Source organism: Lycorma delicatula, chromosome 3 (assembly GCF_047948215.1).
Source record: "Lycorma delicatula isolate Av1 chromosome 3, ASM4794821v1, whole genome shotgun sequence".
In the NCBI taxonomy this organism is placed as follows: Eukaryota; Metazoa; Arthropoda; class Insecta; order Hemiptera; family Fulgoridae; genus Lycorma; species Lycorma delicatula.
In genome coordinates this window covers 80579636-80592278 of record NC_134457.1, presented here as the reverse complement: position 1 = coordinate 80592278, position 12643 = coordinate 80579636, and the positions used below count along the sequence as shown (strand labels likewise).

General features: G+C 31.6%; 1 protein-coding gene across 1 annotated transcript in view; it reads right to left on the bottom strand.

The window, feature by feature from the left end:
- The window catches only part of LOC142321728 (uncharacterized), a 107829-nt gene that overhangs the window by 56955 nt on the left and 38231 nt on the right, over positions 1-12643 (bottom strand). Inside the window, exon 7 of the mRNA XM_075360048.1 lies at positions 8388-8404. Within this exon, the coding sequence (XP_075216163.1) occupies positions 8388-8404 (17 nt within the window). The remainder of the gene's footprint in view (positions 1-8387; positions 8405-12643) is intronic.

The following is a 12643-nucleotide window of genomic DNA, read 5'->3' as shown; positions in this document are numbered from 1 at the left end:
ATTATAAACCTAATAAGCACAAAACTACCTTGTACAAATATTTACAGGAAAAAAAAATAATTTGGGCACTAATTTTTTACGATTCTCATATTTGAGGATTACAGAAATAAATTGGTCATCATGTATCTATAAAAAGGTAACATTAAATAAACAAATTCCTTATTTAGTTACTTCAAACTCTCTACCATGTTTTAATAAAATATATCTGTACATTTTGGTGAAAAGCAGATCCAATACTTAAAAATATAATGCAAAGGATTTTCCTGTGACTAATGTAGTTTTGTTTATTGTAACTGAATATCTTCCAAAACATTCTACAGAAAAATATTCATATCCATTATAGCAGACATAGCAGTATTTTTAAATCAGGAATGATTAGAAGATCTGATTTTGAATTTTTCTTTTTTTTCTCCTATTCCCTGGACCAGACATACAGTTAAGTAAAACTCAGCCCAGGGGAGTGTCGTTTACTCTAAGGGCCTTCCCCCTACCAGCATGGCAGATCAGCCCATCGGTTGGATCTTTTTGTTTGTATCCCCTAACGTAGTCTCCCTTGGAGTTCGCAATTGATCATCAGAACCGGCACACCTCAGCATGCCGGTTCTCCCAATTGGGGCTGTCCATCCAACCCTACACTAAAACCATCTTCTTCTACCTTCTGTATCTTTACACTGAAGTACCTCCTTTAAGTATTCCTCCACTTTCCTCCAGTTACTCTGTGACATCAGCATATATGGGACTACATCCTCTGGCTCCAGATTTGCAATACCAGCCCATGCTGGTGTGCTCAACCAAGTTCCATTCACGACAATACATACAGTCATGCAACTCCCTCCTCCCAGTTCCATACAAATACATTTGCATCAGGTAAAAACTCATTTCACCAAACCTTTTATTATATCATACTCTTAAATCGGGAATTAATCTCCTCATACATCCAGCTTTGACACCCAAGTTCCATCTATCTTGTCATACTCTTAGTATTTCATTTCTAACTTCAGCACTGTCAGGAGCTTTATACTTATGAGCACGCTCAAGAACCAAAAGGTCTATGGGGGGAGTTCTGGCCAGTACACATACCATGTCATAAGAAACCATCTGATATGCTGCCACCACACTTAACAAGGCTCTTTGATGAATTCTCTCTAGTCTGACTCAGTTCCTCTGTATACAAACTATATCCTTCCAAACAGACGTGGCATATAACATAATGGAAGAAACCGCCGACATAATGGCTCAACGTTTAGATGCCCGCGGTGCAACCTGTGAAGTCATCAGAAGACTTAATGCCTTAAAGAGTCCTTTCACAGCCCTCCAAAATGTGTTTGCTGAACCGTAGTGACTTGTCAATTGTCACACCAAGGTACTTCATCTTAAGGCTTTCTTGTATGCAGTGATTCCCGACCACCAACCTGATGGGATCAACTTAGGTTTTCTTGTTAAGGAAACATATGACACTTATCAAGAGCAAGTTCCAGACCGTGGTCTTTCAACCATACATGGATCAAAGCAAGTGCAGCATTGCCCCTTTGCAGGATCTCCTGCTCCGTCCTGCCACTAATTATAAGGATTAAATCATTCACATTAGCTACTGACTGCATATGCTGCGGCAACCGAACACCAAATATGTCATCAAAAACAGTGTCAAAGGAGGGGGCCCAACACTGAACCCTGTGGGACTCCCCAAAACATCTGGAAACTGAAACATCCTTCTGAAGTCTCCATCTCTCACGTAAACAATCGCCAACTTGCTTAATCAGGTAATTTACTAATGCCAGGGCAAACATTATAACATCCCAAGGCACGGAACCAAATGCGTTCCAGATATCCTAGAACACCAAAACAAGGATACCCTTCGATATGAACTAAAATCACCCACAGAGATGAAGAGGGTAAGGAAGGGGCAAAGATAATGAAAATGAGCAGATAATGAGAAAGAAAAACCTATGGTGAGACTGTGGCACAAGGCAAACAACTTAACACAGAGATTAGCTCAAAGTCTTCTTCAACTGCTGGAATACATTTGTCCATAATCTTTCAGGAAATTGGGGCATTTTTACACAATATGAGAGCTGTACATTTGTGATCCATGATTTTTGTGGTTTGATTTGAAATCAAACCTTAAAAATTGTATGGTTTGAAGTTAAATATATGGGAAAAAAACTGTTTTCATATTTAAGAAGTTACAGAGCAATCAGGGGATGGGCTCTGGGTTTCTAAAATAATGCCTTGCCTATCCCTAGAATTTGTATGGTACTTGATAGTAACAAACTGAATTTTATACTACTGAATTATACACTGTTCATCCAGGTACAAATAAATTTGTACTTTAAGGCTGAAAACAAAATGCAGTCTTCAGAAATATCCAGATATATAATTTTGAACTTTCAAAATTATTTGAAAGTATTATTGTGATTGCGATAAATTTAGAGTTTTCAGATTCCACTGGAAATATCCATTTTGACTAGTTGACTAGTTTCAGCATGACATCTGTATGTATGTATGTATGTATGTGCATTTGTATATCACATAAATAAAAAATTATTAGCCGTAGGATGTTGAAATTTTGGATTTAGGACTGTTGTAACACTAGTTCTGCACATCCCATGTAAATAAATATATTTACATTTTTAATGTAAATATATTTATTTATAATTATTAACCTCTGATTGTAAAAAAAAATATGGAAAATGACAGTTCAATAAATAATAACAATAAAAAAAAATTAAAAATATCAGAAGTTATTTATCAGAGTGCAAGGAAGTTATGCAGTGTCTACATCAGATTTTCAAAAGTGTAAAACAAGCTAAGCATCAGATGAATGCTTTTAATGAATAAATAATTATTTTTAATAGAAATAATAACTTTTAATTAAAAATGTATTTCTTTTTTGTACAAAGAAACACTGTAATGTTTCTACAACCCAAACCACAAACAAAAAACCTAAAAAATCTGAATACAAATAAAACTGATAAAAAGCTTAAATATTTTCACTGTAACAGATTTATTCATTTACTAACTACAAATGGAAAAAAAGCTACAAAAATCTAATTTCTACAGAAAACATTATTTTGTGTTTAATCTTGGTGTTTTTTTTAAAATCTTTTAAATATTAAGGGAATTGTTGAAATACTAAATCATCTCAAATTATAGTATACTTTAAAAAGATGAAAGCAGAGAATATTGAAAAAATTCTGCATTGGTTGCAGAATAAGACTTATCTTATAAGACTTATCTTTCTTATAAGTGAGCATCAACATAATTTATTATGGCCTAAGAGAAACATATGACAAGAAATCATTACAAGAGAAATTTTCAATATGAAGTACAAATAGAGAAAGTCTGTAAGTTCTGTAAGTGTAGTTATAGTTTATGTGCATAAATTCATTTGTATGCCTCTGGGAATATGTTAGTATTAATAAGCAGGTTGGTGGGAATACATAGAATGGGGACAGGAATAAATACAGGTTTCAACTATTTGCAGATAGAATCACAGATGTACACATTCAGGTGAATGCAAAGTTGCCCAATTTTGACACTGCAGCAGTATTAGTTTCCTCTCCCACAGTTAAATACCCCTTTCCAACCTGTATGAAAACTACGGATAGAAACTTAAGACTTATTGTACCCTCATTAAGTATAATGCATGCTCTATATTGTATGTAAATAACGTATGAATTATAAAGGGACTCCCACTAATGAACATTTCATAAGCTAAATGGATGTGAAGATCCATCTCATATGTAATTTTTCTTATTACTTAAAGAATGGAAACTAATCTCTTCATGATTTTTAAGTACCTTAAGGTAGATACAAATCTGTAGACAGAGACTATGTTGGAAACTTTCTCAGTATGTGAATATATCATGTTTTATAGTATTATGGGAAAAGAATCTGAGCTCCATCATTATTTATCAGTATTTTTGAAAAGTTTAATGTATGATAACTTTTTAAAAAACAGAAAAAAATTTTTATTAAAATTTGATAAATAGTACACTATTTTACAAACCTAGGGACTGAATATATTTTTCCTGTTTTTTTTTTTTTTTTTAAATATTTCTTTCATATTAATAAAAAAGTATTAAGTATTTATATCAAAATAATTGAATAATTTATGCAAGTTGACGTAGTACATTCAATTTACTGCATCATTTCTCATCTTGGGGATCATGGTGATATGAAAGGAGGGTATGAAATTAGCCTACAACTTTACATGTAAACAATAATGAAATCATTTGATGAAAAAAGGTCATTGTGAACATTTTACTTACATTTTAGTACATGTGTAAATAAAATAAATTAATGAAATGGTTGTTTGTTTTTCATTAAAAGTTTCAACATACATGGATCTATGTTAGAAACACACAAAATAAAATTGCTTTCAAGTGATAAAAGATGAAAAGTATGTTTACTTTTTAGCACAATCATAGATGAAAAACACTTTTCACAGAAGTAAGACATGGCAAAAGGGATTAATATTTTCAATGCTTCTGTGATTAGTTTCCATATTCACTTTGACGATCAAGCCAAAATATATCTAAATTTTCTGATGTGAATTATAGTTGTAATGTTTTATCAGTAGAGATTTCGATGAGCTGGTACCATGAAATCTCAACTGGTAACTTATCAGCTACAACAACATTTTCACTAAATGGATTCAGTACCCATCTCTTTGACAAATCATTTTACCTTCCAGGCTCCACCAACTGAATTTTTAGCTCGTGCAAATGCATCTTCATGCTATCCAAACTGTGGTAAATAGTGTCTTCATCCAAATTTTTCTCAATATAATCGGAAGTGAGTGGAAACACATCAAAAGTTTTGTTATGAAGGCAAGCTTCTTAATGAAAAGTGTGAACTTGGTCTGTCATTAATAAAATGTTTTTATTACATCATTGTAATTTAACATTAAAGTTGCTTAAATGTGAAAATACATCAGCTGAGTACGCCAACAGCAGCATATACTCATTAGTCTGTAAAAATATTGAAAATAGCATTTGTTTATTGCGGAATAATATTAAGTCATCTTGCAATTCCAATAGCCGGATTAACATTTCCTCCCATAACCATCTGCAGTGGAAGCAGTGTATCCATTCCACCCATGGTATAAGGTGATCTTTTAATTTTTCAGAAATTCACTATTCTTTCCTGTTATTGTCTTTGCACCATCACTACATATTGCAATACATTACGTCCAATCTGTTCTACAGTTTTTAGTAGCCTAATAAAAAACATTAAAAGGCATCGTTTTGTTGCATGGCCAGGTATTAATTTGCAAAACAACATATTTTCTTTGATCAGTCATTGCATTCATATTTCACAAAACATAAGAATTGAAAAATGATCAAACTGAATACTAAAAAATTCACTTGAACTCACTTGCTCAATTATCTGATTGCGAACAGCGGCAGCCGTTGAATCGCTGTACAGTCTTGTTAGAAAGCACAATTTTTTCAATTTTGTTGTTTCTTTCACACCTATTAAAACACTGAATATACAATTGCAGCATGCAATTTGAGGTTTTATATGATTGTGTGTGATTTGGGGTTTGGACATTTTAGCTTCTCTTAATGCTAAGAGATAAGATGCTAAGAGATAAGATGCTTCGAGTGTACTTTTATCAATATTTTATATCTATTTTAGAAATAGAAGTTTACTGATTTCTCAAAGAATGTAGTTTTCTTTTGAAAAAATCCAAGGGTTTGCTTTTATGATCCAGATATTTAATTTCCAAGTGTAGAATTAATTTTGATGGCTTCATGCTTTAATCGGAGAGGACTTGAAAGCAAACAATGCACTGTGGCTTTCCATCCAGTGATGTAAAACCATAATTTAAATAACTGTCATAGTACAATTTTGCGGTTTTACAAACTGATTCACTAAATGTAGCTGGCTCACTTTTTCACAAATTTATCCATTTTGCATAATTTAATTGAAGAAAAAAAAACAGTTACATCATTTGACCGTACACTAAAAACTACCCTTTTAAAAACTTGAAACGACACCAGACGCACGCTTTGCATCTGAAGTAAATTGATGTTCTCAATTCCTTAACACCTCTTTTATACGAATTCTGTTCAGAAAACCAATAATTTTTAATTACGTGCCAACAGAGTAATTATGTGCAGTTGACAGCATTGTGTTCCGCATGGCCCCCTCTGTAATCACATGTTCTTGGATTGTTGATATCTTAAACATGTTGAGTGCAACGTGTTTAAGTGTTAGTAGCGATTTTTTAATGTGCGATTTTCAGGAACAACAATCCAACAACATAAAATTTTGCGTGAAACTGAGGAAACTTTCACAGATCATTTCAACTTTTGATATATGCTTTCAGAGAAGATGCTCTGGGTCATACGCAATATTACAAGTGGTTCTCACGATTTAAAAGTGGTGCAGATTCATCAGTTGCAGATGACCCTCGACCAGGAAGGCCTTCGACTTCAACTGATGACACCCACATTCAGAAAATCAACAATCTGGTGCATGCAAAACGTTGATTAACTGTCAGAGAACTTGCAGAAGAGATTAGCACCTCAATTGCATCATGCCATGACACTTTGAATGAAAAATTTAACGTGCATCAAGTTGCAGCAAAGTTTGTTCCTCATTTGATGACCGAACAGCAGAAAGAACCTGAGTGGACATTGTTAGCAACTTCTTGAACAAGCCAATGTTGATGAAATATTCATGCAAAGGATTATAACGGGGGATGAAGCTGGGTTTATAGCTGAAACACAGAGACAAAAGTTCAATCATCACAATGGATTGACAAAGGATCTCCACACCACCCAAGAAAGCATTCTGTCTTGATCCACAGTCAAAGTAAAGCTCTCAGTTTTCTCCATTTTAATGGAATTGTGCATTTTGAATTCTTGCTTCAATGTGAAACAGAGAACCGTGCGTACTATAAAGGCATTCTATAATGGTTACCTGAAAACATCTGGAAAAAGAGACCGGAGAGTTTTGGCGAGACAACTCATGATTCCTTTACCATGACAATGCGCCTGCACATTCAGTTGTCAATTCGTCAATTTTGTGCCAAAAATCAGATGACTGTCCTCCCTCAGCCTCCCTACTTACTAGGCCTGGCTAGTAAGTGGCTATTTATTATTTATTAAATTAAAATCAGTGATGAAAGGATGCTGTTTTGAGACCATTTATGACCTAAAGGCCATTTCAAATATCCTGGATTGCTCTGTGAAGTGAAAGTACCATTGGGAAATGTGTGTGAATAGGAGAGGGGAGTACTTTAAAGGGAACAAGGACCAATAATCTATCAAATTAATAATAAAGATTACAAAAATAAACTTCCTTTGTTTTCTGAGCAGACCTTGTACTGTTTAAAGCACGACGTGTTCAAACATATCGAATACATGTTCAAACATTATGCTCTCACAGTGAATATTATCCAAGCAGACCAAATTACACAAGAGGCACATACACATCAAGTTGTAACCTGTAAATTGCCTACTTTGTACACTTCATACATACATGTTCATACCCTTGTTATCAACACAGCTAAGTAGTTTAACTAGGTTTCATTGGGTTGTGGTAGGGGGGGTTGCAAAATGTTTAATCACTGATTTACAGTAATCTAAAATACTATTGTATCACATACCTTTACATGTAGTTCAAAGAATCTAAATTCTTCTCCTTTTCAATAAATATCAGAAAAATTACTGGTGTTTATTATTTGAGTTTTAGGAAAAAATTATTGATACCTAAAAGAATCTGATGCATAAAATTTGATGCATCATTTATAGTATAAAATGAAATTTGATCATTACATCTTATCCTAATGGTACATGGAAGTAAAAAAAGTAAATAAATAAAATTACGTTCCTAATTGTACATGGAAGTAAAAAAAAAGTAAATAAATAAAATTACATTATTTCACTGCAGTTTGAAGAATTTCTCATATATTTAATTTGTTATTTTATAAATAATTTGTAATGTTTTGTATTATTTTATAATAATTTTGTGTATTTTTAATGAATAAATACTGATTGATTCATTTACATAAGAAACTAATAAACAAATTAAATATTTCCATTAACACTAAATATCAGGAAATAAGTGTTTTACTAACATAAAAAAATACAGTTTTACTAAATACAAAAATAATATCAATAATGAGATTTAATTTTACCTCAAAATCATTTCTTATACTAAGGAACATTGTTAAAGAATCTCATTAACAAATAATTCTGTACTGATGATGGTAGTAACATGAATGTAAAGTAGATACAATATATCACTTATATTTAAAAAAAATAAATAAATAAAAAAAATAAATAAATAAAAAAAATACAGAGCTTATGGAAAGGATAATTACAGATATTTACGAAAAACTATTAGAAAAAAATATATAAAATTGTACTTACGTTACTAGTTGATTTAGCTGAAAGTAAATAAAAAAGTACATTAATTTTATAAAAATACATTGATAATATAAAAAAATTAAATAATAAAGGAAAACAGAATAATAATAATAATTTAGAAATTAATCAATAAATTAGAATGTGCGTGCGCGCGCGTGTGTGTGTGTGTATTCTTTTGTTTTAATTCTATTAATGTATATTAAGTTATAATCTTAATAATATTTTAACATTATTTTACTAAACAACTTAATATACATTAATAGAATTAAAACAAAAACAAACATAAGAGAGAGGGAGTGAGAGCGAGTGGGAGTGAGTAAGATGGAGAGGGGGGAGAGGTGCGATAGAGTTGGAGGGCGATTATGGGGGTGGGAGAGGGGATGATAGTGAGGGTGATAGAGGGGGTGATTGTGAGGGATGGAGAGGGGATGATGGTGAGTGAGGGAGAGGGAGTGATAGAGTGGGATGGAGATGGAGGGAGCGAGACAGAGAGACTGAAACACACATGAAATTCTAAAACCAATATTTTATTTTATGACAATAAGGACATTACATTTATTTATTACCAGGAAAAGAGTAATTCTCCAGTCAAACAAAACTTAAATCTCAATATAGCCTGTCCAATATAAGACAAAATATTTGATTAGCATTAGCTACACCGATTCGGGATTTAAAACATGAAATTTGTGTAATTATGAATGAAACATATTAAATATATATTTGAATTTAAACTGTCATCAGATAATATAACATATTAACAGATGTTGGATGATGTGCATCTGGGTCTTAAAAATATCACGATAAATTTATATCATTTAAAAAGGAATTATAAAACAGAGAGGTTTTATCACAATGCAGATGAGTATCTCAGTAATTTGTTTTGATTTTTACTTTCTATAATTATTTTTGTGTTGTTCAGAGTATATATGATAATAATACCAGGGTTATTATTTTTCTGACAAATTAATTTTTTAACAAAAAAATTGAATGTTAAGAAAAAACTCAGGATTGTGGCATCAAGGTATTAAAATATTATGACAAAAGAGCCTAAGATTGATCTTGGCTGTCACTGGTAAACTTAAAAAGTAAAAATTTATCTAAAAAGTACCAAGCAATTACAATAATAACAGTCCTTGCAAATATTAAGAAATATTCTTTATGAAAGGTTATGGAATCAATTGCAAATTGAATGCAATGTGGGTATCATAGAACTGTAGATTATCAAAAGAAATATTGTTTATCAGAGCGATTACACTGATAAACATAATTTTTGTTTCCTAACATGAAATACATGACTTTAATCTGCTTTTTGATGCTGAAAACGAATATGAACTCAGAATCTTTCTATCACCCACCATTTTTGAAAAATTTAAGTTTTAATTAAAATTTGTTTCATTTTTCAACATATAGTTAGCATTTTAAGCTCCTATATTGTATTTTGTTAGCTCATTTTTTATTGTTTAACTTTATTAACATAATTTTTAAACTGAAAACACAGCTGTGTTTTTTGTATTAAGCACAGGATTTAGGAATAAATTAATTTTGTTCAGTCTTATTGCTGTCTTTTTGTTAACAGTGCAGTGTCATAATTGACACTCAAAATTGTGTAAATGATTTGGATGATTTGTTTAAATGATTTGAATGTATATATGTATATGGTGAGTTTACCATAAAATCAAATAAAAAAACATTACACCTTTAATTAAACAAGCATATCATTTGTACTTTCAATGTAAAATTGGTGGTAAGACATGGGCTTCTCATATAATATGCATTAATTGTTCTGTACATTTAAGAGGATGGCTGAAAGGTGCATGGAAGGCTTTGCCATTCGGTGTACCTATGGTTTGGCATGTACCAAAGGGTCATATAACTGATTGTTACTTTTGTTGAACAAGTGTGTCTGGAATTTCTAAAAAATCTAAACATACTGTAAAATATCCTTTATTGCAATCTATAATCTGGCCTGTACCCCACAGTAAAATTATTCCAGTTCCTGAGCCACCTGTCAATGTGTGTTTCAAAAGCAGCGATGAAGAATCAGACTACTGAAGAAGACAACAGTGATTTTAATTTTGAATTATCTTCCAATATGCCAGCCACATCCTATATCATAAGGTGAATTAAATGACTTGGTTAGGGATTTAAATTTATCAAAAAATCATGCTGAATTGTTAGGATCAAGACTGAGGCTGGAATTTACTTTAAAAAAATACAAAAATTTCTGGCTTTCAAAGCTGACAAATGAACTTTCTCAGTACTTTATTGATGAAAATAATTTGCTTTATTGCACAAATATTGATGAGCTTATGTTGCACTTAGGACAAGTTCATAAACCTGAGGACTGGCGCCTTTTCATAGATTCATCCAAGTATAGTTTAAAAGTGGTTCTACTATACCCTTCGATACCAATTGCTTATAGCATTAATTTGAAAGAGACATTTGATGTGATGAAAGACATTTTTGAAAAAAAAAATTATAAAAAACATAGCTGGAACATATGTGGTGATTTGAGTTATAGCTATTTTGTTAGGCGTACAGTTAGGCTATACTAAGTACATGCGTTTTCTTTGCAAAAGTGATAACCGAGCTAGGGATGAACATTATGTTACCAAAGAGTGGAAGAAATGAGACTTAACTCCAAATGGGAAAACTATTATTCATGAGCCCTTAGTTGAACCCAAAATATTTTTATCCCTCTCCATATAGACTAATGTAAAATTTTGTAAAAGCAATGAAGAAGGATAGTAGTCCTGGATTTTTGTACATCAGGCAGAAATTTCCAAATGTAATTGAAGGAAAAATTAAAGAAGGAATATTTGTTGGTCCTCAAAAAAGAGAGTTGGTCAAAGATGATGTATTTAACTCAATGTTAAATAATATAGAAAGTGCAGCTTGGGCATCATTTAAAGACAATTGCAAAAGTTTTCTTGGCATACAAAAATCCAACAATTACCCCGATATTGTTAATCAACTTCCTACTTCATACAGAGCTATGGGATGTAATGTCTTTAAAAATACATTTCCTCCACTCAGTCTGGATTTTTTCCCGGGCAACCTCAGAGACGTAAGTGACGAATTTGGTGAACTTTTCCACAAAGACATTTTGGTGAAGGAAAGCCGCTATAAAGGGAAATGGAATACTAACATGCTAGTCAATTACTGTTGGACATTAATTTGAGATGTGCCTGAGACTATTTATAAAAGAAAATCATTTAACACAGGTATGGCCATGCAAAATTATAAATTTTATAGATTTTAACTAACTTTCCCTTAATTTTTTTTGAATTGTAATTTATTTAAAATTAAGGGTGATAGAAAAATTGTATTTACAGATCTGTAATGTACACAAAAAAGCAATTCAAGAAATGGTATCACACTTCGAGAAACATCAAATTTTTTTTTTTTGTCAATCAGTGTTATCTACACAATTATTATGAATTATACAATAGTGAATAATTATTATACAGAGTAATCAATTCTTGCAAGCCAAGAAAAACTTTACAAAATAATAACTGCTCAATTTTGGTAGTAGAATGAGGTTTGCAGAGGTAAATTTTAGGGAAATTTGATAGTCAATCATTTCAGAAAAAAATACTTCTTTCTATCCCTGAACACGAATCAGTAAATACTTATAAACTTTTAGAAATGGACAGACTGGAAAAGTGTGGGAATATGAACAAAATAATCCACTGATAAATTTTCTTCTTTCACTATTTTCCATTTATAACTTGGTTAGGTGTTATTTTTAAATAATAACCTCAAAAAGTTTGTTTGCTTTGGGAAAATATAAAGAAAGAGTTAGAAAATCAATACTAAGAAGTATTTACTCTTTACTCACTTTGATTGCTGATGATCAGTGAGCAACATTATTGGATTTAGATATTCCTACACACAAAGAATCTGATAAGAATATAAAGTATTACTAACTTGAAGCGTTTCAAATTTTAAGGTCTGATATTTTTGTTATAAAATTTCATTGCAACCAACAAAAAATGCAAAAAATGCTGGAAAAAATTTCTAGATATCAGACAATTTATCAGCTAATTATATTTCTACATTTCTGCGTAAATCTCTAAAGCAAGTATCTGTGGCAGTATCTAGTGTGAGGCTTTCTTGGTCAGGTATGGCATTTTTCCTATGCTACAAAATTTCCATCTTCTTATTTCTACGTACAAGTTTCTTTGATGAATTAATTCATCAGTCAGTCAAAAAAATTCTTGAATCTCTTCAAAAGTTATGATGATTAACTTCACTTG